Source organism: Muntiacus reevesi, chromosome 17, assembly GCF_963930625.1.
Source record: "Muntiacus reevesi chromosome 17, mMunRee1.1, whole genome shotgun sequence".
In the NCBI taxonomy this organism is placed as follows: domain Eukaryota; kingdom Metazoa; phylum Chordata; class Mammalia; order Artiodactyla; family Cervidae; genus Muntiacus; species Muntiacus reevesi.
The window spans coordinates 55987587-56014730 of record NC_089265.1 but is presented as its reverse complement, the minus strand read 5'-3'; the positions used below and the strand labels follow the sequence as shown (position 1 = coordinate 56014730).

At 47.1% G+C, this 27144-nt stretch overlaps 1 protein-coding gene and 1 pseudogene across 1 annotated transcript; one reads left to right on the top strand and one right to left on the bottom strand.

Moving 5' to 3' along the window:
* Window positions 1-11385: 11385 nt before the first annotated feature.
* On the top strand, window positions 11386-12348 carry LOC136148722 (olfactory receptor 2S2-like). Its single transcript, XM_065908411.1, has one exon. It carries the CDS (start codon window positions 11386-11388, stop codon window positions 12346-12348), a length of 963 nt encoding a protein of 320 aa, XP_065764483.1.
* A 9499-nt stretch (window positions 12349-21847) lies between these two features.
* On the bottom strand, window positions 21848-27100 carry LOC136148362 (succinate dehydrogenase [ubiquinone] cytochrome b small subunit, mitochondrial pseudogene; annotated as a pseudogene).
* Between the last annotated feature and the right edge of the window lie 44 nt (window positions 27101-27144).

Below are 27144 nucleotides of genomic sequence, written 5' to 3'. Positions count from 1 at the left end.
AGGAGAGTGAAAAAACTGGTTTAAAAGTCAACATTCAAGAAACAAAGATCATGGAATCCAGTCCGATCACTTGATGGCAAACCGATAAGGAAACAGTGGAAACAGTGACAGACTTTATTTTCTTGGGCTCCAAAAATCACTGTATATGGTGATCACAGCCATGAAATTCAAGATGCTTGTCTACTTGGGAGAGAAGCTATGACAAACTAAGACAGCATATTAAAAAGCAGACACATTACTTTGTCACCAGAGGTCTGTCCAGTCAAAGCTGTGGTTTTCCAGTAGTCATGTGTGGATGTGAGAGTTGTACCATGAAGAAAGCTGAGCACAAAAGAATTGATGCTTTTGAACTGTGGTGTTGGAGAAGACTCTTGAGAGTCCCTTGGACAGCAAGGAGATCAAACCAGTCCATTCTAAATTAAATCGATCCTGAATATTCATTGGAAAATCTGATGCTGAAGCTGAAGCTCCAATATTTTGGCCACCTGATGCAAAGAACTGACTCATTGCAAAAGACATTGATGCTGGGAAAGATTGAAGGCAGGAGGAGAAGGGGAAGACACAGGATGAAATGGTTGGATGGCATCACCAACTCAATGGACACGAGTTTGAGTAAGGTCTGGGAGTTGGTGAACGACAGGGAAGCCTTGCATGCTGCAGTCCATGGAGTCACAATGAGTTGGACATGACCCAGTGACTGAACTGAACTGAAGTAAACTGTCACTCAGAAGCCCTCACCTGTCACACCTGTGGACTGGATCCTCTGCTGCTGCAGGCAGTCAGGGGCTTAGTCTGAACGTGTGGACAGACAAGAGTGGGGAGCAGCAGGATCTTATGGCCACAGCCCTGCCTTCTATGAAGTCAGTGAAACAAATCATGAGACACAAAGGACCCCCATGTGTGCAGCCAGGAGACCAGGCTTCCAGACCTGCTTCAGCTGCTCTGCCCGGAGAGGTCTTCCTGCTGGCACTCCCCCTCCTCAAAGGCACCTCACACTTAAACCACCCACAGCTGAACTCACCCCTCTGCCCCCAAAGCTCTGTCACCCTCTCAGGGAACAGCGCACACTCTCCCTACGTCCCCAGCCAGAAACCGGGCAGTCATCGGGGGCGTCCTCTCACCCTCACCTCCCCACACAGCCAATCAGTCACCACGGCCCAGAGCGTCCACCTCACAGCAGCTCCTGGTCAGTCGTCTCCTTCCTCTGATGCCGCCATCACCTCCTCTCTCTCTCAGAGAGTGCAACAGCTGTGCCAGATTCTGAAATCTGTCCTCCGGAAAACTAAAAAAAACAAAACACAACAAAACCTGTCTGAAAAAAACAAAACGAAAAACCACAGCATTCTGCTCATACTACTCACCTGCTTACATCCCTCAAGGTCACCATTGCTCATCTCTCCGATGATGAAAGCCAGATTCCATCCACCTGCCCTGGCTGCTTATCTCCACCCCACTCCACCCACACACACATCCCAGACACTCTGACCTCGTCCCAGTTTCCCATGAATGTCATGCCCCTGCCTGCCCCTCTGTCTGCCCCTTGATGTTGCCTCTCGGGTCCAAACACCTCTGGCCCTTTGGCTAACATACACTGGACACTTATCACACACGATGCTAGGCACTGTGCTAGTCTGCTCAGGGCTTTACTGGCTGGGAACCAGACGGGGTGATGCAAATCTCAGGGGAGGAATGCAATACGGACACCAGGGACCAGAGAGACCACCTCCCCAGCATCATGGCATTATGGAAATCATTCAGTGCTCACTCGGTGCCCACACCCCCCGTCCAGAAGGCCCTTGTGATCCCCCTTCCTGGGCGATGTCTGTCTCAGCCCTGTCTCCCTCTTCAGGGCCTTCTGTGCTGGGCTGGCTGTGCCCTGAATCCAGCTTTCTAAGCTATGGTTATGAATCAAGAGATTTAAAAACATCAAACCTTCTGATCCAACCCTTTACTTCTAGGAATTACTCTGAGAAGATTACCAGAGGTGCAAAGATTTATATATGGGTATTTATCCAAGAGTTATTTATGGGAAAAAAAAAATTGTAAGATTCTTCAAGTGCAACCATAGCAGAATGTTTAAATAAATCCTGGTGGAGTCCAGTGACAGATTGTGATGCAGTCACTAGAAATCTTACCTTTCGAAGAATATTTGATGATTTGAAATACTCACACTGTAATTAACAGGAAAAGGCAGAACAAATAAGTTTGTATTCAGCATATTCCTAGTTCTTAAAGACATTTTTTCTTTTGGATATATGAATAAGTATGTATATAGAGAATTGTGGAAAACTATAAAAAATATTAGCTAACAATTGATTCCTCTGGCAGATGGGATTACTGATAAATACTGTTTTCTTGATTATTCTTTCCAATAATGGTCAATACTTCTAAGATGAACATGGTTTTGAATTTTTAAAAATATTATTCTTGAGAAATGGAAGATCATGTGGCTTCAGATAGAGCGCAGAGGAGAAGGGCCCCCGCCCGAGGGCAGGAAGTGAGGAGGCGCGGGTGGGGCGGGACCCAGGTGGGTGGTCAGGCAGAGAGGCTGGAGCTGAGAATCTTGGGGACAGTCACCTGTTGGCAGAGGTGGCTGAGGGAGGCGGGGACTGAGGGGCCCTGACAGGCTTCTGGCTGAGCTGGGTGACCAGTGTCCTACCCTGAGAGACACCCTGAGAGATTGGGAAGATCCGAGAAGGAGGCTGGGGGTGCGGAAGTGCTGTCAAGGAGCTTGTTTGGATGTTTGTGGGCATCCATGGGGTGCCAAGATGGGCCCGGTCCTGAGCAGATGGAAAATAAGCGGTGAAAATGCCAATATTTTATTTGACCTGTGTTTGGACAAAAAATAAACGTTCCAAGACACAAATCACAGCAAATGGGGAGTTTAAATTGCTGCAGCGTTGCATAAAGCTGCTCTTTAAGCCATGGGCTCTGTCAAGGTCTCATTGTTTCATGTGAAGGAGAGAGAATGGCAGGGGAAGGGAGAAAGGCCAGGGACCTGCAGAATCTCACCCACCCCCTCATCCCTGACTTCACGTCCCCAGCAAGTGTTCGGCGCGTCACCCTCTACAGCAATTCACTTTCGTTAACCATTCATGAGGGCAGGTCCCAGCAGCTCTCTTCCCAGGAGACACCCAGGACACGGAGTCACAACCCTCGAGCCTCAGGTCCAAGGGGCAGGGCTGCAGGGAGACCCGGTCTTCAGATGCCTGTCCAGGGTCTCTCCTGTGCCTGTCTCACCCAGCCAGGCGCTCCTGGGGCAGCACAGGGAGCCTGGGGTCTCTGAAGCCCCATCGTGCCACGTCTGCAGACTTGTGTCATTGCAGACTCTGAACCTTAAATTGGAGAGGGACTGTGAGGTCCCCGAAGGCAGGCGGCAAGAGAGATGTCTCCGTGGCAGGGGACCAGGAGGCTGGGCCTCGGGGGCTCGGGGTCTCGATCCTGGCCCACCCCAGCACAGCGTCTCTGCTGGGAATGCACGCAGCACTCTCTCACTCTGCTCTCCCCAGCCTTGGGTCACCACACCTGTCATCTGCTCAGCCAACTGCCGATATCAGGTCACTGGGCCAACAGGTAGGAGGCAAGGAGAATCCATCTGCAATGTTGACTTGTCTCATGAAAACTTTTTTAAGCATACAGAAACCAGAATATCTGCTTGGAGATGGGAACATAGTGATATTAATAATATCCATTGCCATTTACTAAATATTCTCCTTGTGCCAAGCTCCGGGCTAAGAACTTTCACTGGATCCTCAAAATTATCCAATGAAGAAATGCTACTCTTATTTCTACAGGTAAGGAGTCTGAGGCTGAGAAAGCCGTTAGCAAGTGGCAGGTCTCAGACCTGTGCTTGGAGGTCGGACTCCAAGCCCACCCTCACAGGTTCTGCCATCACAGTGAGGAGGAGTGATGGGGGAATGCAGATGCGGGCACTTCTGGGACATCATAACAGGAGCTGCTTCTCCTGTTCCCCTCAACTTCCTTTAAAATCATTTTTGAAGCTTAAAATGAGTATTAAATTGTTCAAACTAGATTTACCAGCCAATGAAACTGACATGATATTTACCTGGGCTGGAAGTTGCGAGAAAGATGAGGGAATGTTGTATAGATTGTCCAGAATACCAGAGGTCACACATTGAACGGTTCCATTTCACACAAGGAGAAACTCAACCAAGGTCACTCAGGAGAAAGGGAATAAGGGCAAGAATCAAATCTGGATCCTCTCTCTCAGCCCGGGGCTCCTCCTCTGCATCACCCTGCCTCTCATGAGGAGTAAAACTGGGGAGAGAATTAGACAGTGATTCTCAGAGACAGGCAATCTCCTATCATTCTGTAAACCTGACTTTCCAGAACATGATGGAATGAGAGCCCTGTCAGACAGATGCTAGAGTGATTTCCTGAGACTACTGCAAAACACCATTGTACCAAAATGCTCCACAGCATGTCTGGTCCTCCTCTGTTGAAGGTACGAGGGGATGACACGTGGCAGTGAGCTGTGGACAGATGGGGCACATCCTACATCTGGGTCAGAGCAGTGACCTGTCAGTGTCAGATGTTGTGCTGGGTTCTTCCCCAGCTGGAAGAACTGGTGATGTCCCAGGGGGTGGAGCCAGGGTCTCTGAGGATGACAACCTGGGACAGAGCCCCCTGCAATCCACACGGAGGGTGAGAACTAAAGCTCTGTCCTGGTAAGCCGCTAAAATCACGAGGCTGTGAGTTACTGCAGCAAGACTCTGCTCATCTTTTTTTTTTTTTTTTTAACTGAAAAGTCTTTTTTATTTTCAAACTTTAAGCTTTTTGTTTTGTCTTGGTGTATAGATGATTAACAATATTGAGGTAGTTTCAGGTGAGCAGGGAAGGGCCTCCGTCATACAGATGCATGGCCCGTTCTCCTCCTACCCCTCCCAACCATCCAGGCTGGCACAGAACATTGGGTAGAGTTCCATGTGTTGTGCAATACGTCCTTGTTGGTTATCCATTTTGAAAATAGACAAAACTCAGCTCATCTTAATCGATGGACCAAGAGAACTACAGCTGCTCTCTGTGGTGCCAGCTGAGCCCATGTTGCAGTCCAAGCGGTCAGTAACCTGGAAGCATGGTATTGTCTAGACACAGCCTTATTTCTCTGAGGTCACAAGCTTACAGCTTCATAGGCTGTTCCTGATTCCCACGAATGTGTTCTGATCAGATTTGCTTCAATTGCAAGGAAACCCACCTGTCTCCTCATTCAGCTCTTGAGAGAGACCAGTTGTTCTTGCACGGAGAAAATGGAACCCCCAAATCTCTTGTCCCTGAAGTCTCATCCTGTGGGTGCACACGGGGAAAGGGGAAGGAGGGTGATTTCAAGGTAGGAATTCCGGGATCAGGATTTCAGCAGAAGGAAAGCACTAGATCTCAAATGGCAGCTCCTGTGTGGGGTGCTGGAGGAGATGGTGTAAATCACACACAGCCTGTGATTTCTGCAGCTCACAGTGAGACGTCCCACAAACACAGCAGATTGATCGAGCTCACAGATGTGAGCATCGTGTGTCAGGACGGTCAGTGCTGTGGGGACGTCTGAGAAGGTGACCGCGCAGCAGAGTTGGGTGTGAGTGGAGCCTTGGAGGATGGGTGGGAAACAAAGGGGCTCCAGCCTGAGGAAAGCAGGAGAAGAGGGAGGGAACAGGAGATGTGGGGATTGTCCACCAGCGGGGACTGGTCTGCTGAGGCTAGAGCAGCCCGCACAAAGGGATGTGTAGGAGGTGAGGGCAGGCACAGGCCAGAGGCTGATGAGAAAGCCCTCCCATGTCCATGCCGTTCCCACCTGGCCTCTCTGATGGAGACAAGGGTGGGGAAGAGAAGAGTAGAGTGAGGCGGTATCCCGTCTTTTATCTGCCTGAAAACTCTCCCCACACCTGTATACTGGGTCACTCTTGGACGTTACCAGTTTTTCCTGTAGCAAACACGCCAAGAAAGACCAAGTTCTTAGAATTGAATCTTAAGTTGAAACATGAAACATGAAGTCGTTCAGTCAGGTCTGACTCTTTTTGACCCCATGTACAGAAGCCTACGAGGCTTCTCCATCCATGGGATTTTCCAGGCAAGACTATTGGAGTGGGCTGCCATTTCAAGCGGCAGAATTGATCTAGCCACATGAAGTCATGACCTAGGCTCCCTTTTACCCTCTGTTTCCCAGACCTCAGGTTTTATTTTGTCTTTATATCCTAGACTCAAAGAGAATCTAGAGGTTTCTAAAGCCCAGAGAGATGAAGGGATAGGGCCAAGGTGACCAAGGGACAAGGGGATGACTATAAACCCTGCAAGGCAGAAGGCCCTATTTGCCTCGGCTGTGTTCCCAGCACCTAGCACATAGGAGGTGCTCAACAATAATTTGCAGGATGTGTGGATGAATAAGTCATCGTACTCAGGCAACTCTTCACCATTTTTGCCAAACTACAGCAAGAGAATTCCTACCTTTAATGATTACATGGGTAAGATTGACAGTCAATGCTTGACCCAGATTAAAACCTACCCCATATGTTTCATAAACTCCCTTAACAAGCATTCTGATTTAGGCTGGAGGAGGGAAAATCAGCATTGCCTCTGGTGAGAGAGAGGGTCATGGCAGATGCTGGAGCTCTTGTCCGGGAGGCAGGGAGCACAGGTTTAGCAGGTGTCGATAGCTGAAGGCGCAATCTCTGATCTGGACCCTTGGTGCTGGACGGATCAGCAGGCTTTTTCTCTGTGAGTCTCATCTGCACCAAACAGAATCCCTTTTTTTTCAGAAGGAAATTGAGTCTCAAAGGCCTAATGACTTGGTCAACATCACACAGTTAGGCTGGTGATGAAGCTATTATGAAATGATGGGGGTTTTTTAAATTATTTTTTTATGGAAGGAGAATTGCTTTACAGAATTTTGTTGTTTTCTGTCAAACCTCAACATGAATCAGCCATAGGTATACATATATCCCCTCCTTTTTGAACCTCCCTCCCATCTTCCTCCCCATCCCACCCTTCTAGGTTGATACAGAGCTCCTGTTTGACTTTCCTGAGCGATATAGCGAATTCTTGTTGGCCATCTATTTTACATATTGTAATGTAAGTCTCCATGTTACTCCTTCCATCCATCTCACCCTCTCCTCCCCTCTCCCCATGCCCATAAGTCTGTTCTCTATGTCTGTTTCTCCACTGGTGCCCTGGAAATAAATTCTTCAGTACCAGTTTTCTAGATTCCCTATATATGTGTTACAATACAATGTTTCTCTTTCTCTTTCTGACTTACTTCACTCTGTGTAATAGGTTCAATGTTCACCCACCTCATTAGGACTGACTCAAATGCATTCTTTTTTATGGCAGAGTAATATGTTCATTGGAAGGACTGGTGTTGAAGCTGAAACTCCAGTACTTTGGCCACCTGATACGAAGAGCTGACTCATTTGAAAAGACCCTGTTGCTGGGAAAGATTGAGGGCAGGAGGAGAAGGGGATGACAGACGATGAGATGGTTAGACAACATCACCAACTCAATGGACTTGAGTTTGGGTAAATCTCCAGGAGTTGGTGATGGACAGGGAAGCCTGGCATGCTGCACTTCTTAGGGTCTCAAAGAGTTGGACATGACTGAGCAACTGAACTGAACTGAACTGAATATTCCTTTGTGTATATGTACCACAACTTTACCCATTCATCTGTTAATGGACATCTAGGTTGTTTCCATGTTCTAGCTATTGTAAATATTGCTGCAATGATCATGGGGTACATGTGTCTTTTTCACTTTTGGTTTCTTCAGGGTATATGCCTAGGAGTGGGATTGCTGGGTCATTTGGTGGTATTATCCCTAGTTTTTTAAGGAATCTTCTTACCATCTTCATAGTGGCTGTATCCATTAACATTCCCACCAACAGTGCAAGAGCGTTCCCTTTTCTCCACACCCTCTCCAGATTTATTGTTTGTAGACTTTTTGATGATGGCCATTCTGACCGGTGTGGGGTGATATCTGATTGTCGTTTTGATTTGCATTTCTCTAATAAAGAGCAATTTTGAGCTTCTTTTCATGTGTTTATTAGCCATCTGTATGTCTTCTTTGGAGAAGTGTCTGTTCAGGGTTTTTCCCACTTTTTGATTGGGTTGTTTGTTTTTCTGGTATTGAGTTGGATGAGTGGCTTGTATATTTTGGAAATTAATCCTTTGTCAGTTGTTTCATTTACTATTCTTTTCTCCTATTCTGAGGGTTGTCTTTTCACCTTGCTTATAGTTTCCTTTGCTGTGCAAAAGCTTTTAAGTTTCATCAGGTCCACTTGTTTACTTTTGTTCTTGTTTTTCTTACTCTAGGATGTGGGTCATAGAGGATCCTGCTTTGATTTATGTCTTCAATTGTTCTGCCTATGTTTTCCTCTAAGAATTTTATAGTTTCTGGTCCTATATTTAGATCTTTAATCCATTTTGAGTTTATCTTTGTGTATGGTGTTAGGAAGTGCTCTAAATTCATACTTTTACATGTAGCCATCCAGTTTCCCCATCACCATTTATTGAAGAGGCTGTCTTTGCTCCATTGTATATTTTTGCCTCCTTTGTCAAAAATAGGAACCCATAGGTGCATGGGTTTATTTCTGACCTTTCTAGCTTGTTCCATTGGTCTATATTTCTGTTTCTGTGCTACTACCATACTGTCATGATGACTGTAGCTTTGTAGTATTATCTGAAGTCAGCAGGTTGATTCCTCCAGCTCCATTCTTCTTTCTCAAGACTGCTTTGCCTATTTGGGGTCTTTGTGTTTCCATATGAATCCTGAAATTTTTTGTTCTACTTCTATGAAAAATGTCATTGGTAATTTGATAGGGATTGCACTGAATCTGTAGATTGCATTTGGTAGTATTGTCATTTTCACAATATTGATTCTTCCTATCCAGGAACATGAAATATCTCTCCATCTGTTTATGTCATCTTTGATTTCTTTCATCAGTGCCTTATAAGTTTCTGTGTATGGTTCTTTTCTCTGCTTAGGTAAGTTTATTCCTAAATACTTAATTCTTTTTCTTACAATGGTGAATGGGATTGATTCCTTAATTTCTCTTTTTGATTTTTCAATTGTTAATATATAGAAATGCAAGTGATTTCTGTTATTGATTTTATATCCTGAAACTTTGCTAAATTGACTGATAGGCTCTATTAATTTTCTGATATCATCTTTAGGGTTTTCTGTGTCACAATGGGTGTTTGAATCCCGTGTTGACTCTCTGTGTTACGACAGCCATTGGCAGCACTCGCTGTATGAAACACAGGAGGGAGGCAGACAGAGAGAGTCTGCTCTGCACTGTGGTGAGGAGACGGGTGTGCAGCCCAGGGACAGGGGGGATGGCCAAGGGCTGTGGGAGGAGAAGGGAACAGGGGGGAGAGGAGGAGAGATGAATTGGACTCTGAAGAGGAGGAAACAAGGAAGGACATGTCTTCAAAATGGACTTCTTGGGCAAAGACGTAGCTCTGGGAAAGGGCATGGTTTATGCGGAAAAGGGTGGGCCCATGGGCCTATATGAATGATAAATATAATTAGCAGGAGAATTCAGGGATATATCCAGCCCTGAAGGTCAGACCGGGCTCTGATGTTTTCACAGGATACTGGCCTCAAGTCATCTAGGTGTGAGGGGATGAACGAAGTATAAATACATCATCTGAAAGGTTAAAATTCACCATCAGTTCCCATTCCTCCCTTATAACAGGGGTCACAGGGGCTACAAGAGAGCTTTCCATCTAACACTTGACACTTGGCTCCCTCCAGACACTGACATTTCCCAAGGGGCAGAGACCAGCTCAGAAGAGACATGGAGGTTCCCAGGCAAAGACTGTGGCCGCTTCACACTCTCCCTTTATAGAGCTGGTCCGTGATCCAGGACACCTCTGCCAGATTAGAGCCTGCCTTTCCCTCCTGTGAAATATTATTGTCAATATCATTTATCCTAAAAACGGATGCCAAGAGGAGACTCACTTGGCCTTTAGGACCAGGGTTAAATGTTGTGACCATTGGCTCTACTGGGGTACATATGTTCTTATATGCTCTTGTAAAAGTCAATACATGGTCTCTGATCTTTAGGAGAGGCACCTGAATGATGCTTGTACATCCTATGCAGTAGAAATGTTCAACCTTTACGCCCAAGGGAATGAGGTTGTGAGGCGAGCAGAAGTAATGCAGCTTAGATTAGGAATAGGCCTTCCTACTTGGTAAGATTATCAGGCCACCTGGAGCTTTTGCTTAACACTGACCGCTGTTTACCAATTAGGAAATTAGGAACGGGGCGGAAACCCCCGGGAAAGTCTGCGCTCAAAAGTATTGACCAATAAATTGCTTTGCAAACGTGTAACCAATCTGCTTCTCACCCTATAAATTTGTGTACAGCTTGGGCTCGGGGCTCTCTGACCCTCACCACTGCGTTGGTTGCGGGCAGAGAGTCCTGGCTCGAGTCAGTAATAAACTTCCCTTCCTGCGAGTTGCATTGTCTTGGAAGCCTTCTCTCTTCCCCCTCGGGGATTCGGACATCGGGCATAACAAGGTGACCATTACTCATCACCCACCTGCCCTCCCAAGCTCATCCCACTTAGTCTGAGAAAGAGAAGCAAACTTTGTTACAAATGTGGCATCTTTTTGTCACGTAGTTTTCTTTTTTTTTTTTTTTTTTAATATTATTTTATTAGTTGGAGGCCAATCACTTTACAACATTTCAGTGGGTTTTGTCATACATTGACATGAATCAGCCATATAGTTACATGTATTCCCCATCCCGATCCCCCCTCCCACCTCCCTCCCCACCCGACTCCTCAGGGTCCTCCCAGTGCACCAGGCCCGAGCACCTGACTCATGTATCCCACCTGGGCTGGTGGTCCGTTTCACCATAGATAATATACATGCTGTTCTTTCAAAACGTGTCACGTAGTTTTCTTACTGCTATAAACAAACACCTAAACACCCTGTATAGGGTAGGCACTCAACAAATCCTAAGTGAGTGATGCATCTGAAATCCTATTGGCGTCATTAACCACAAGAAGTCATAACCTAGAAAATGTTCTTCCTCTTAACAGCCAAGAAAACTGCAGATTCAAAAAGAGCTCAAGAAACATGAATTTGTTCTCTTGTCTCCCCTAGGTCAGCCTGGGGAGAAGAGAGAAGAGCTTAGGAGATTAGAATGGACCTCATCTCCTGTAAGTTACACGAGAACTACAGAACTTAGGTGGCTGGCTTGCAGACTTGAAGTCCCCTTCTCATTGTACCCATGGTGAAACTGACCTCCAGATGCAGGGCTGACCGGCCCCAGATTACACATCCACACTGCTTGACTCCCAGGCCCACTGGTGCTTTATCCAACACCTTCATGGTGCAGGTGGGAAAAGAGGGAGAATGAGATGGATGCAGACTGAGATGAATGGGGCAAACCAGACGGTTGTGACGGAGTTTGTAATGCTGGGGCTACACGACCACCACGACCTAGAGATGGTCCTGTTTGTGCTCTGCCTGGGCATCTACTCCATGAACATGCTGGGGAACGCCCTCCTCATCGGGCTGAACATTCTGGACCCCCGCCTGCACACCCCCATGTACTTCTTCCTCAGCAACCTCGCCCTCATGGACATCTGTGGCACATCCTCCTTCGTGCCTCTCATGCTGGTCCACTTCCTGGAAACCCAGAGCACCATCTCCTTCCCTGGCTGTGCCCTGCAAATGTACCTGTCCCTGGCGCTGGGCTCCACGGAGTGCGTGCTCCTGGCCACGATGGCGTGTGACCGGTACGTGGCCATCTGCCAGCCACTTCTCTACTCAGAGCTCATGAGCTGGCAGATGTGCATGTGGATGGCAGTGCTTAGCTGGGGGGCAGGCTTTGCCAACTCCCTTCTCCAATCCATTCTCACCTGGAGCCTCCCCTTCTGTGGCCACAATGTCATCAACCACTTCTTCTGTGAGATCTTGGCGGTGCTGAAACTAGTCTGTGGGGACATATCTCTCAATACGCTACTAACAGTGGTGTCTGCAGCTGTCCTGACGCTGGCCCCGCTGCTGCTCATCCTCCTGTCCTACGTGTTCATCCTCACTGCCATCCTGAGGGTGCCCTCTGCTGCCGGCCGGCACAAAGCCTTCTCTACCTGCTCTGCCCACCTCACAGTGGTGGTGATTTTCTATGGGACTATCTCCTTCATGTACTTCAAGCCCAAAGGCAAGGACCTCAACCTGGATAAGCTTCTTGCATTGTTCTACGGGGTCGTGACCCCCTCGCTGAACCCCATCATCTACAGCCTGAGGAACGCGGAGGTGAAAGCTGCAGCCATAGCTCTGCTGAGGGGAGACCTCTTCTCCAGGAAGATGCCCCGCTTTCCTGTTGTCCTCTAAGTCCGTCAGGCAGGTGTGTGCGTGCAGAGTTGCTTTAGTCCTGTCCAAGTCTTTGGGAATCTATGGACTCTAATGCCACCAGTCTTCTTGGTCCATGGCACTTTCCAGGCAAAAATACTCAAGTGTGTTTCCATGTCCTCTTCCGTGGGATCATCCTGACACAGGTATTGAATCAGAACTTCTTATGTCTCCTGTATTGGCAGGGGGATTCTTTACCACCAGCGACACCTGGGGAACTAGTTACTCTGTGGCGTGACTTCATAACTGCAGAGGCTTAAAAACTCAAGGTTCTGTTTCTTGCTTATGCTGCAGGTCCATCAGATATTGAATGGGCAATCTAGTTCATCGTTTTCATCCTGTAGGCCTCAAGATGTCAAAGCATCTGCCACGTGGCACACTGCTTGTCAAATGGTAAAAGGATAGAAGATGACAAAGCCTGTGTGGATTCTTGCAGCTTCCACTCAGAAAAGACCTCTTACTTCATTGCCCAATGTGAGGTACAGGCCGGAACTGACACCAAGGGTTGGGCATGTCCACTGACCCCAGATCAGGAAGGAGGAGGAGGACTGAGGATTTCCTGAAGAGCCTGGTGACAATGCCACTACCCTACACTCAACCCAGGAGCTACTAGCGATTGCTAGAGCTTCCATTTTCTGAGCAGCTGTCTTTCACTGGCTGTGTCCAGATTAATCACCTCGGGGGGCACTGGTTAGCTGGCTTGTGCGTCTCTGGATGGAGTATCCGTCTAGGTTAGAACGGGCCCTCTTAGAGCTCTCTTTGCTCTCAGGTTCTGGCTCGTATTGACCACGAGAGAGTCTGGAGGAGACGGGAAGGCCGAGGCAAGCAGCGCTGAGGTGGCAGAGCCTCCCCCGCTGTCAGTGCAGCCCCCGGGCTCCTGCCAGGCCACCTGCAGCTGCTCCGAGCCCCGAGCGAGGGGCCCTCCAATGCAGAGAGTGCCAGCTCCTCCCGCAGGTCACCAATGTCAGTGATTCCATGGCGGTGAAGGCCAGACACGGGTTCCGTGTGTCCCCCTGGTGCTGGCCTGTCCTCACCTCCCCCTTCACGCCACCGCAAGCCGCTTCAGGCCCGACCCCAGCAGAGGCTGAGCCTAGCTCAGGCGTCTCCTGCAGTTCCCACGGGTGGCAGCCCTGCTCTCCAGAGCGAAACCTTACATCACTCCCACTGGTCCTGCTCCTTTGGCCAGACCCTGGCCAATTCACTGCTCCAGAACCTAGGATGCCACCCTCTTACCACAGAAGGAAGACCACGTTCTGCACCTGAGTCCTCGGGCCTCCGGTAAACAGCCCCCACTTTTTCAGCCCGAGTTCTACCCAGCCCTGCACTCCAGCGGCCCCTCTCTCCGCTGTCTGTACTGCCCCCATCTCTGTATGCTGTTCATGCGGTTCTCTGGGGAGATCTGGGACTTGTTCTCAAGCCACCTCAGACACCATCACTTGCACACAGACTTTCCCAGCCCTTCAAAGGGGGTCTCTCCTTTCTGTCCCTCCACACTTTGTTGGGACGTTTTGTTTGGTATCTAAGCCCTTCTGACTGATGTAGAAGCTGAAACCCCAATACTTTGGCCACCTGATGCAAAGAACTGACAATTCAAAAGACCCTGATGCTGGTAAAGATTGAAGGCAGGAGGAGAAGGGGATGACAGAGGATGAGATAGTTGGATGGCATGAGTTTCCGTAAACTCTAGGAGTTGGTGATGGACAGGGAGGCCTGGCATGCTGCAGTCCATGGGGTCACAGAGAGCAGAACACGACTGAGTGACTGAACTGAACTGAATCCCTTCTGCTTTGTGTGCACAATATTTCACTACACTGTGGGTGCCTCGAGGGCAGGACTCTTTAGGGGCTTGTATCTACATCTCCGCAGAGCTTTCCCTAAAGAAGGTTATTGAACTGTCACTCAAATACGCAGATGACACCACCCTGATGGCAGACAGTGAGGAGGAAATAAAGAGCCTCTTGATGAAGGTGAAAGAGGACAGTGAAAAAACTGGTTTAAAACTCAACATTCAAGAAACAAAGATCATGGCATCCAGTCCGATCACTTGTTGGCAAACAGATGAGGGAACAATGGAAACAGTGACAGACTTTATCTTCTTGGGCTCCAAAAATCACTGTATGTGGTGACCACAGCCATGAAATTCAAAGACGCATGGCTACTTGGAAGAATAGCTATGACAAACCTAGACAGCATATTTATAAGCAGACACATTACTTTGCCGACAAAGGTCTGTCTAGTCAAAGCTGTGGTTTTTCCAGGGGTCATGTATGGATGTGACAGTTGTACCATAAAGAAAGCTGAGCACCAAAGAATTGACGCTTTTGAACTGTGGTGTTGGAGAAGACTCTTGAGAGTCCCTTGGACAGCAAGGAGATCAAACCAGTCCGTTCTAAAGGAAATCAGTCCTGAATATTCATTGGAAAAACTGATGCTGAAGCTGAAGCTCCAATATTTTGGCCACCTGATGCGAAGAACTGATTCACTGGAAAAGACCTGATGCTGGGAAACTTTGAAGGCAGGAGGAGAAGGGGAAGACAGAGGGTGAGATGGTTGGATGGCATCACCAACTCAATGGACGTGAGTTTGAGAAAGCTCTGGGAGTTGGTGATGGACAGGGGTGCCTTGCATGCCACAGTCCATGGAGTCACTAACACTTGGACTCGACTGAAAAACTGAACTGAACTCAACTGACTGTCACTCAGAAGCCGCCAGCTGCCACACCTGGGGACTGGATCCTGTGCTGCTCCAGGCAGTCAGGGGCTTAGTCTGAACGTGTGGACAGACACGAGTCGGGAACAACAGGATCTCGTAGCCACGGCCCTGCCTTCCAGGACATCACCGAAACTAGTGAGGAGACAGCAAAGGACCCCCATGTGTGGAGCCAGGAGACCAGGCTTCCAGACCTGCTTCAGCTGCTCTGCCCGGTGAGGTCTTCCTGCTGGACCTTCCCCTCCTGAAAGGCACCTCACATAAACTGCCCACAGCTGAACTCACCCCTCTGCCCCCAAAGGGCTGTCACCCTCTCAGGGAACAGCACCCACACTCCCTAACTCCCCAGCCAGAGACCGGGCAGTCATCAGGGGCGTCCTCTCACCCTCACCACCCCCCACAGCCAATCACTCACCACGGCCCAGAGCGTCCACCTCACAGCAGCTCCTGGTCAGTCGTCTCCTTCCTCTGATGCCTCCATCACCTCCTCTCTCTCTCAGAGAGTGCAAAAGCTATGCCAGACTCTAAAATCCATCCTCTGCACTAACTAAAAAAGAAAGAACAAAAAAACCTGTCTGAAAGAAACAAAACGAAAAACCACAGCAATCTGCTCATACTACTCACCTGCTTACATCCCTTAAGGTCACCACTGCTCATCTCTCCTAAGATAAAAGCCAGATCCCATCCACCTGCCCAACCTCATCACTGGCTGCTAATCTCCACCCCACTCCACCCACGCACACATTCCAGACACTCTGACCTCGTCCCAGTTCCCCATGAATATCAGTCTTTCCTGCCCCTCTGTCTCCCCCTTGCTGTTGCCTCTCGGGTCCAAACACCTCTGGCCCTTTGCCTACATACAGTGGACACTTATCACACACCATGCTAGGCACTGTGCTAGTCTGCTCAGGGCTTTACTGGCTGGGAACCAGACGGGGTGATGCAAATCTCAGGGGAGGAATGCAACATGGACACCAGGGACCAGAGAGACCACCTCCCCAGCATCATGGCATTATGGAAATCACTCAGTCCTCACTCAGTGCCCACACCCCCCGTCCAGAAGGCCCTTCTGATCCCCCTTCCTGGGCGGGGTCTGTCTCAGCTCTGACTCCCTCTTCAGGGCCTTCTGTGCTGGGCTGGCTGTGCCCTGAATCCCAGCTCTCTAAGCTACGGGTATGAATCAAGAGATTTAAAAACATCAAACCTCCTGACCCAACCCTAAACTTCTAGGAATTACTCTGAGAAAATTACCAGAGGTGCAAAGATTTATATATGGGTATTTATCCAAGAGTTATTTATGGATAAAAAAATTTGTAAGACTCTTCAAGAGCAACCATAGCAGAATGTTTAAGTAAATCCTGGTGGAGCCCAGTGACAGCTTGTGATGCAGTCACTAGAAATCTTATCTTTTGAAGAATATTTGATGATTTCAAATGCTCACACTGTAATTAATAGGAAAAGGCAGAACAAATAAGTTTGTATTCAGGATACTCCTAGTTCTTAAAGGCATTTTTCTTATGGATATATGAATAAGTACGTATAAAGATAATTGTGGAAAACTATAAAAAATATTAGCTAACAATTGATTCCTCTAGGAGATGGGATTACTGATAAATACTGTTTTCTTGATTATTCTTTCCAATAATGGTCAATAGTTCTAAGAAGAACATGGTTTTGAATTTTTAAAAATATTATTTTTGAGAACTGGAGGATCATGTGGCTTCAGATAGAGCAAAGAGGAGAAGGGCCCCCGCCCGAGGGCAGGAAGTGAGGAGGCGCAGATGGGGTGGGACCCAGGTGGGCGGTCAGGCAGAGAGGCTGGCGCTGAGAATCTTGGGGACAGTCACCCGATGGCGGAGGTGGCTGAGGGAGGCGGGGACTGAGGGGCCCTGACAGGCTTCTGGTTGATCTTGGTGACCAGTGTCCTACCCTGAGAGACACCCTGAGAGATTGGGAAGATCCGAGAAAGAGGCTGGGGGTGCGGGAGTGCTGTCAAGGAGCTTGTTTGGATGTTGGTGGGCATCCATGAGGTGCCAAGATGGGCCCGGTCCTGAGCAGATGGGAAATAAGTGGTGAAAATGCCAGGGTTTTGTTGGACCTGTGTTTAGACAAAAGAAAACTTTAAAGAGAGAAATCACAGCAAATGGGGAGTTGACAGTTGCTGCAGCGTTACTTAAGGCTGCTCTTTAAGCCCTGGGCTCTGTCAAGGTCTCATTGTTTCATGTGAAGGAGAGAGAGCGGCAGGGGAAGGGTGAAAGGCCAGGGGACCTGCAGATTCTCACCCACCCCCTCATCCCTGACTTCACGTCCCCAGCAAGTGTTCGGCGCGTCACCCTCTACAGCAATTGACTTTCCTTAACTGTTCGTGAGGGCAGGTCCCCACAGCTCTCTTGCCAGGAGACACCCAGGACACCCAGGCCGAGGCCACAGAGTCACAACCCTCGAGCCTCAGGTCCAAGGGGCAGCGCTGCAGGGAGACCCGGTCTTCAGATGCCTGTCCAGGGTCTCTGCTGTGCCCACCTCACCCAGCCGGGCCCTCCTGGGGCAGCACGGGGAGCCTAGGGTCTCTGAAGCCCCATCGTGCCGAGACTGCAGACCTGTGTCATTGCAGAGTCTGAGCCTTAAATTGGACAGGGACTGTGAGATCCCCAAAGGCAGGGAGCAGGAGAGATGTCTAGGTGGCAGGGGACCAGGAGGCTGTTCCTCGGGGACTTGGGGCCTCGATCCTGGCCCACCCCAGCACAGCGTGTCTGCTGGGAATGCACTCAGCACTCCTAACTCTGCTCTCCCAGCCTTGGGTCACCACACCTGTCATCTGCTCAGCCACCTGCTGACACCCCGGTCACTGAATCAACAGGTAGGGGGCAAGGAGAATCCATCTGGCATGTTGACTCATCTCATGATTTTTTTTTTTTTTTTTTTTTTTTTTTTTTAGGTTTTATTTATTCTTTTTTTTTTTTTTTTTTTTTTATTTTTATTTTTTTATTTTTTTAATATTATTTTATTAGTTGGAGGCCAATCACTTTACAACATTTCAGTGGGTTTTGTCATACATTGACATGAATCAGCCATATAGTTACATGTATTCCCCATCCCGATCCCCCCTCCCACCTCCCTCCCCACCCGACTCCTCAGGGTCCTCCCAGTGCACCAGGCCCGAGCACCTGACTCTTGTATCCCACCTGGGCTGGTGGTCCGTTTCACCATAGATAATATACATGCTGTTCTTTCAAAACATCCCACCCTCACGTTCTCCCCCAGAGTTCAAAAGTCTGTTCTGTATTTCTGTGTCTCTTTTTCTGTTTTGCATATAGGGTTATCGCCACCATCTATCTAAATTCCGTATATATGTGTTAGTATATTGTAATGTTCTTTATCTTTCTGACTTACTTCACTCTGTATAATGGGCTCCAGTTTCATCCATCTCATTAGAACTGATTCAAATGAATTCTTTTTAACGGCTGAGTAATATTCCATGGTGTATATGTACCACAGCTTCCTTATCCATTCATCTGCTGATGGGCATCTAGGTTGCTTCCATGTCCTGGCTATTATAAACAGTGCTGCGATGAACATTGGGGTGCACATGTCTCTTTCAGATCTGGATTCCTCAGTGTGTATGCCCAGAAGTGGTATTGCTGGGTCATATGGCAGTTCTATTTCCAGTTTTTTAAGAAATCTCCCTATAGAAACCAGAATATCTGCCTGGAGAAGGGAACATAATGATATTAATAATATCAGTTGCCACTTACTGAATATTCACCCTGGGCCAGGCTCTGTGCTAAGACCTTTCATTGGATCCTCAAAATCATCCCATGAGGAAGTGCTACTCTTATCTCTACAGGTAACGAGGCTGAGGCTGAGAAAGCCATTAGCAAGTGGCAGGTCTCAGACCTGGGCTTGGTGGTCTGACTCCAAAGCCACCCTCACAGGCTCTGCCATCACGGTGAGTTCGAGTGACACGGGTATGCAGATGTGGGGAATTCTGGGACACAGTAACATGAGCTGCTTCTTCTTGTGCCCCTCACCTTCCTTTAAAATCATTTCTGAAGCTTAAAATTAATATTGTTCAAACTAGATTTACCAGCCAATGAAACTGATATGATGTTGACCTGGGTCTAAATTTCCTAGAAAGATGAGGGAATATTTTGGAGATGGTCCAGAGTACCAGAGATCACATATTGAATGGCTCCATTTCACACAAGGAGAAACTCAACCAAGGTCTCTCAGAAGAAAGGGAACAAGGGCAAGAATCAAACCTGGATCCTCACTCTCAGTCCGGGGCTCCTCCATGGCATCACCCCGCCTTTTAGGAGGAGTAAAACTGGGGAGAAAATTAGACAGTGTTTCTCAGAGACACACAATCTCCTATCACTCTGTAAACCTGACTTTCCAGGACATGACGGAATGAGAGACCTGTCAGACAGAGGCTAGAGTGTTTTCCTGAGTCTACTGCAAAACACCATTTTACCAAAATGCTCCACAGCGTGTCTGGTCCTCCTCCTCTGGGCGTTCGGGAGGATTACACAGGGCAGCAGGCTGTGGACTGATGGGACACATCTCACTTCTGGGTCAGAGCAGTGACCTGTCAGTGTGAAATGTTGTGCTGGGTTCCTCCCCAGCTGGAAGAACTGGTGATGTCCCAGAGGGTGGAGCCAGGGTCTCTGAGGAATAAAACTTGGGACAGAGCCCCCTGCAATCCACACGGAGGGTGAGACTAAACCTCTGTCCTGGTAAGCCGCTAAAATCATGAGGCTGTGTGTGACTGCAGCAAGACTCTGATCATCTATTTTTTGTCACTGCAAGATCTTTTTTATTTTTAAACTTAAGCTTTTGGTTTTGTCTTGGGGTATAGCTGATTAACAATATTGAGGTAGTTTCAGGTGAGCAGGGAAGGGACTCCGTCATACAGATGCATGGGCCCGTTCTCCTCCTACCCCTCCCCACCATCCAGGCTGGCACAGAACACTGGGTAGAGCTCCATGTGTTGTGCAATACGTCCTTGTTGATTATCCATTTTGAAAATAGACAAAACTCAGCTCATCTTAATCGATGGACCAAGAGAACTACAGCTGCTCTCTGTGGTGCCAGCCTGAGCCCATGTTGCAGTCCAAGCTGTAAGTAACCTGGAGTCATGGTATTGCCTAGACACAGCCTTATTTCTCTGAGTCACAAGCCTACAGCTTCATAGGCTGTTCCTGATTCCCACGAATGTGTTCTGATCAGATTTGCTTCAATTGCAAGGAAACCCACCTGTCTCCTCATTCAGCTCTTGACAGAGGGCGGTTGTTCTTGCAAGGAGAAAATGGATCCCCCAAATCTCTCTTCCCTTACGTCAGTGCACACGGGGGGAAGGGGAAGGAGGATGATTTCAAGGTAGGAAATCCGGGATCAGGATTTTAGCAGAAGGAAATCACTGGATCTCAAATGGCAGCTCCTGTGTGGGGTGCTGGAGGAGATGGGGGAAAATCGCACACAGCCTGTGATTTCTGCAGCTCACAGTGAGACGTCCCACAAACACAGCAGATTGATCGAGCTCACAGCTGTGAGCATCGTGTGTCAGGACGGTCAGTGCTGTGGGGACGTCTGAGAAGGTGACCTCGCAGCAGAGGTGGGTGTGAGCGGAGCCTTGGAGGATGGGTGGGAGACAAAGGGGCTACGGCCTGAGGAAAGCAGGAGAAGAGAGAGGTAACAAGAGCTGTGGGGTTTATCCACCAGCGGGGACTGGTCTGCTGAGGTTGGAGCAGCCCGCACAAAGGTATGTGTAGGAGGTGAGGGCAGGCATAGGCCAGAGGATGGTGACAAAGCCCTCCCATGTCCATGCCGTTCCCACCTGGCCTCTCTGATGGAGACAAGTGTGGGGAAGAGAAAAGCAGAGTCTGGTGGTATCCCATCTTTTATCTGCCTGAAAACTCTCCCTACACCTGTATCCGGGGTCACTCCTAGAGGTTGCCAGTTCCTTCTGTACCAACACACCAAGAAAGACCAAGTTCTTAGAATTGAATCTTAACCTGAAACATGAAGTCGCTCAGTCAGGTTCGACTCTTTGTTACCCCATGGACAGAAGCCTACTAGGCTTCTCCATCCACGGGATTTTCCAGGCAAGAGTACTGGAGTGGGCTGCCATTTCAAGCGGCAGGATTAATCTAGCCACATGAAGGCATGACCTAGGTTCCTTTTTTGTTTGTTTCATTATGCAGCATTTTATTTCTTTAAAAATTATCTTTATGGAATACATTTTCACATCAGAAATTCCCAGTGGGAAAACAACAGCTTATCACTTATAATTTTATATTTGTGGACAGATTATTTTACGACAAGTAAAATAAACACATTTGAGTATTAAGTCTTGGTTTAGAATCTATAAAATATGAAGTATCTATAAAGGGACCTCTTCCCTAAATGGAACTTCTATACATTCAGAAACTCTCCAGGCTCTTCTTCCTAGGATTTAGAAATCAGTAATGTGAAATATCAGCATTTCTAATTTTCAAATTTCCCTAAGACATGTAACACTCAGTAACTGGTATCAACTGAACAGAGGGGAAGGTTTACAAAAACTAAACACTGCCTAATTTTCTGCAGTCTTTACTTATGAATTAAGTCTTTCCCTTTGTCCATCATCCTAGCACAAATATAGATGTTTGATCAGATATTGAGAAAGCTGAATTCCGTTTAAGAGTTTGATAAATTAAAAGGCAAAAAGCTCTTATATAATGTTCAGTTATACTATGAGACTTGTGAAAAGCTGAAACACTCCATTAGCTCCCCAGAATACAGAATTCAGCCTTATAATTTCTTAAGATCCAACTTCTCTCAATCTTTCTTCAAAAATTAAATGTTAAACATAATCAGGTGATAACGAGAAGAGGTTTGTCTCACCAATGTTTTTCCTTCTTATTGTGAGTTGAAATGGCATGACAGAGCAGAGGCAAGGAGGTGTACAATCAATTCTCAAGGTATTAAGTCTAAAAGGTCAGAGTTTCACCAGCATAGGCACAGCTTTGCAGATGCCCACGCCATGATAGTTGACATAACAGAGTCCAGCAAAGGTGAAAGCCGAGAGCACCAAAAGGGCTGTCTTGGCAGCCTTCTGCACTGCATCCCCCTGACCATGGTCAGTAACAAGTTGTCCAATGCCCCAGTGACTGTGAAGAGTGAGGGTTGCAGCCAGAGAGTAGTCCATCCAGAACAAGGATTCAAATAAGCAGCTGGAAGTAGGCCCAGGAGCAAAACACTGACCACCCTCTCACCAGTCCAGTGGAGAGATGCAGCCTTGGAACCAGCATGGTGACTGGCTGACAGGTGAATATGCGGTGTTCCACACCATCGTTGGGCAGGTCGGTCCAGGAGAAATGCTGAAACAGGAGCTGGTCTGACCACTGGGGTTCGGAGGAACAGAGCTCACTCCCTCTGGCGCCGCAAAGGACACTCAGCCTCCAGAGAGTCGGCGTGTCGCTCCTGAAGGTTCAAGGTCAACCAGCTACCCTAGGCTCCTTTTAACCTCTGCTTCCGAGACTTCAGGTTTATTTTGTCTTTACATCCTAGACTCAAAGAGGTTCTAGAGGTTTCTAAAGCCCACAGAGGGGAAGGTATAGGACCAAGGCCACCAAGGGACAAGGGGATGACTATAAACCCTGCAAGGACAGAAGGCCCTATTTGCCTCGGCTGTGTTCGCAACACCTAGCACATAGGAGGTGCTCAACAATAATTTGCAGGAAGTGTGGATGAATGAGCCGTCGCACTCAGGCAATTCTACACCATTTTTGCCAAACTTCGGCAAGAGAATTCCTACCTTTAATGTTTATATGGATAAGATTTATGGTCAATGATTAACCCAGATTAAACAACTACCCCTGTATGTTTCACAAACTCCCTTAACAATCATCCTGATTTAGGATGGAGGAGGGAAAATCAGCATTGCCTATGGGGAGAGAGAGGGTCATGGCAGATGCTGGAGCTCTTGTCGGGGAGGCAGGGAGCACAGGTTTAGCAGGTGTCGATCGCTGAAGGCACAATCTCTGATCTGGAGCCTTGCTGCTGGACGGATCAGCAGACTTTTACTCTGTGAATCTGATCTGCACTACACAGAATCCCCTTTTTTCAGAAGGAAGTTGAGTCTCAAAGCCGTGGTGACTTGGTCAACATTACACAGGCTGGTGATGAAGCAATGATTGGTTTCTTTGGTTTTTTTTTTTATGGAAGGAGAATTGCTTTATAGAATTTTGTTGTTTTCTGTCAAACCTCAACATGAATCAGCCATAGGTATACATATATCTTCTCCTTTTTGAACCTCCCTCCCATCTTCCTCCCCATCCCACCCTTCTAGGTTGATACAGAGCTCCTGTTTGAGTTTCCTGAGCCATACAGAGAATTCTTGTTGGCCATCTATTTTACATACGGTAATGTAAGTCTCCATGTTACTCCTTCCATCCATCTCACCCTCTCCTCCCCTCTCCCCATGTCCATAAGTCTGTTCTCTCTGTCTGTTTCTCCACTGCTGCCCTGTAAATAAAATCTTCAGTACCATTTCTCTAGATTCCGTATATATGTGCTAGAATATGATATTTCTCTTTCTATTTCTGACTTACTTCACTCTGTATAATAGGTTCAAGGTTCACCCACCTCATTAGGACTGACTCAAATGCATTCCTTTTTATGGTTGAGTAATATGTTCATTAGAAGGACTGATGTTGAAGCTGAAACTCCAGTACTTTGGCCAACTGATGTGAAGAGCTGAATCATTTGAAAAGACCCTGATGCTGGGAAAGATTAAGGGAAGGAGGAGAAGGGGATGGCAGACGATGAGATGGTTGGATGGCATCACCGACTCAATGGACATGAGTTTGGGTAAATCTCCAGGAGTTGGTGATGGACAGGGAGGCCTGACGTGCTGCACTTCTTGGGGTCAAAGAGCTGGACATGACTGAGCAACTGAACTGAACTGAACTGAATATTTCTTTGTGTATATGTACCACAACTTCTTTAGCCATTCATCTGTTAATGGACATCTAGGTTGTTTCCATGTTCTAGCTATTGTAAATAGTGCTGCAATAATCAATGGGGTACATGTGTCTTTTTCACTTTTGATTTCCTCAGGGTATATGCCTAGGAGTGGAATTTTTGGGTCATTTGGTGGTATTATCCCTAGGTTTTTAAGGAATCTTCTTACCATCTTCCATAGTGGCTGTATCCATTTACATTCCCACCAATAGTGCAAGAGTATTCCCTTTTCTCCACACCCTCTCCAGATTTATTGTTTGTAGACTTTTTGATGATGGCCATTCTGACCAGTGTGGGTAGGTATCTCATTGTAGTTTTGATTTGCATTTCTCTAATAATGAGCAAAGTTGATCATCTATTCATGTGTTTGTTAGCCATCTGTATGTCTTCTTTGGAGAAATGTCTGTTTAGTGTTTTTACCACTTTTTGATTGGGTTGTTTGCTTTTCTGGTATTGAGTTGTATGAGTGGCTTGTATATTTTGGAAATTAATCCTTTGTCAGTTGTTTCATTTTCTAATCTGTTCTCCCATTCTGAGGCTTGTCTTTTCACCTTGCTTATTGTTTCCTTTGCTGTGCAAAAGCTTTTAAGTTTCATCAGGTTCACTTGTTTACTTTTGTTCTTGTTTCTGTTACTCTAGGATGTGGGTCATAGAGGATCTTGCTTTGATTTATGTCATCGATTGTTCTGCCTATGTTTTCCTCTACGAGTTTTATAGTTTCTGGTCTTCTATTTAGATCTTCAATCCATTTTGAGTTAATCTTTGTGTATGGTGTTAGGAAGTGTTCTAATTTCATTCTTTTACATGTAGCTGTTCAGTTTTCCCAGCACCATTTATTGAAGAGGCTGTCTTTGCCCCATTGTATATTTTTGCATCCTTTGTCCAAAATAAGGAACCCATAGGTGTATGGGTGTATTTCTGGGCTTTCTATCTTGTTCCATTGGTCTATATTTCTGTTTTTGTACCAGTACTATACTGTCTTGATGACTGTAGCTTTGTAATATCATCTGAAGTCAGGAAGGTTGATTCCTCCGGCTCCATTTTCTTTCTCAAGACTGCTTTGGCTATCTAGGGCTTTTTATATATATGGGTTTCACATGAGATCTGAAATTTTTTGTTCTAGTTCTATGAAAAATGTCATTGGTAGTTTGATAGGGATCGCACTGAATATGTAGATTGCATTTGGTAGTATTGTCCTTTTCACAATATTGATTCTTCCTATCCAGGAACATGGAATGTCTCTCCATCTGTTTATGTCATCTTTGATTTCTTTCATCAGTGCCTTTTAATTTTCTGTGTATGGTTCTTCTCTCTCCTTAGGTAAGTTTATTCCTAAATATTTAATTCTTTTTCTTACATGGTGAATAGGATTGATTTCTTAATTTCTCTTTCTGACTTTTCATTGTTAGTATATAGAAATGCAAGTGATTTCTGTTATTGATTTTATATCCTGAAACTTTGCTAAATTGACTGATAGGATCTAGTAATTTTCTGATACCATCTTTAGGGTTTTCTATGTCACAATGGGTGTTTGAATCGCGTGCTGACTCTCTGTGGTGGGACGGCCATTGGCAGCACTCGCTGTATGAAACCAAGGATGGAGGCAGGCAGAGAGGGTCTGCTCTGCACTGTGGTGAGGAGACGGGTGTGCAGCCCAGGGACAGGGGGGATGGCCAAGGGCTGTGGGAGGAGATGGGACCAGGTGGGAGAGGAAGAGAGATGAACTTGGCTCTGAAGAGGAGGAGGAGGAGACCCCCTCCTGGGGAAGCAAGGAAGGTCATGCCTTCAGAGGGGAACTTCTTGGCAAAGATGTAGCTCTGGGAAAGGGCATGGTTTATTCAGAAAAGGGTGGGCCCATGGGCCTATATGAATGATAAATACAATTAGCAGGAGAATTCAGGGATATATCCAGCCCTGAAGGAGAGACGGGGGTCTGATGTTTTCACAGGACACTGACTCCAAGTCATCTAGGTGTGAGGGGATGGAGGGAAGCGTCAATACATCTTCTGACAGATTAAAATTCACCATCAGTTCCAATTCCTCCCTTAGACCAGGGATCACATGGGCTACAAGACAGCTTTCCATCTAACACTTGACACTTGGCTCCCTCCAGACACTGACATTTCCCAAGCGGCTGAGACCAGCTCAGAAGAGACATGGAGGCTGCTGGGCAAAGACTGTGGCCGCTTCCAACCCTCCCGTTATGGAGCTGGTCAGTGACCCAGGACACCTCTGCCAGATTAGAACCTGCCTTTTCCTCCTGTGAAATATTATTGTCTATATCATTTATCCTAAAAACGGATGCCAGGAGGAGACTCACTTGGCCTTTAGGACGAGGGTTAAATGTTGTGACCATTGGTTCTACTGGGGTTCATATGTTCTAATATACTCTTGTAAACATCAATGCATGGTCTCTGATCTTAAGGAGAGACACCTGGATAAGGCTTGTACATCTTAACCAGTAGAAATGTTCAAGCCCTAAGGAATGAGGTTACCATCACTCATCACCCACCTGCCCTCCCAAGCTCATCCCACTTAATTTGAGAAAGAGGCCAGTCTTTGTTATAAATGTGGCATCTTTTTGTCCACATAGTTTTCTTTCTGCTATCACCGAGCACCTAAAAAGCCTGCACAGGGTAAGGACTCAACAAATCCTCAGTGAGTGATGCATCTGAAATCCTACTGGCATCATTAGCCACGAGAAGTCATAACCTAGGAAACGTGCTTCCTCTTAACAGGCAAGAAAACTGCAGATTCAAAAAGAGCTCAACATACATGAATTTTTTCTCTTGTCTCCCCTAGCTCAGCCTGGGGAGAAGAGAGAACAGCTTAGATTAGAATGAACCCCATCTCCTGTAAGTTACACCAGAACTACAGAACTGAGGGGGCTGGCTTGCAGACCTGATGTCCCCCTCTCATTGTACCCAGGGTGAAACTGAGCTCCAGACGCAGGGCTGACCGCCTCCAGGTCACAATCCACGCTGCTTGGATCCAGGCCGACTGGTGCTTTATCCAACATCATCGTGGTACAGATGGGAAAAGAGGCAGAATGAGATGGATGCAGAC

Coding starts and splice junctions, on each gene's coding strand:
- LOC136148722 (XM_065908411.1), top strand. CDS start 11,386: ATGAATGGGGCAAACCAGACGGTTGTGACGGAGTTTGTAATGCTGGGG.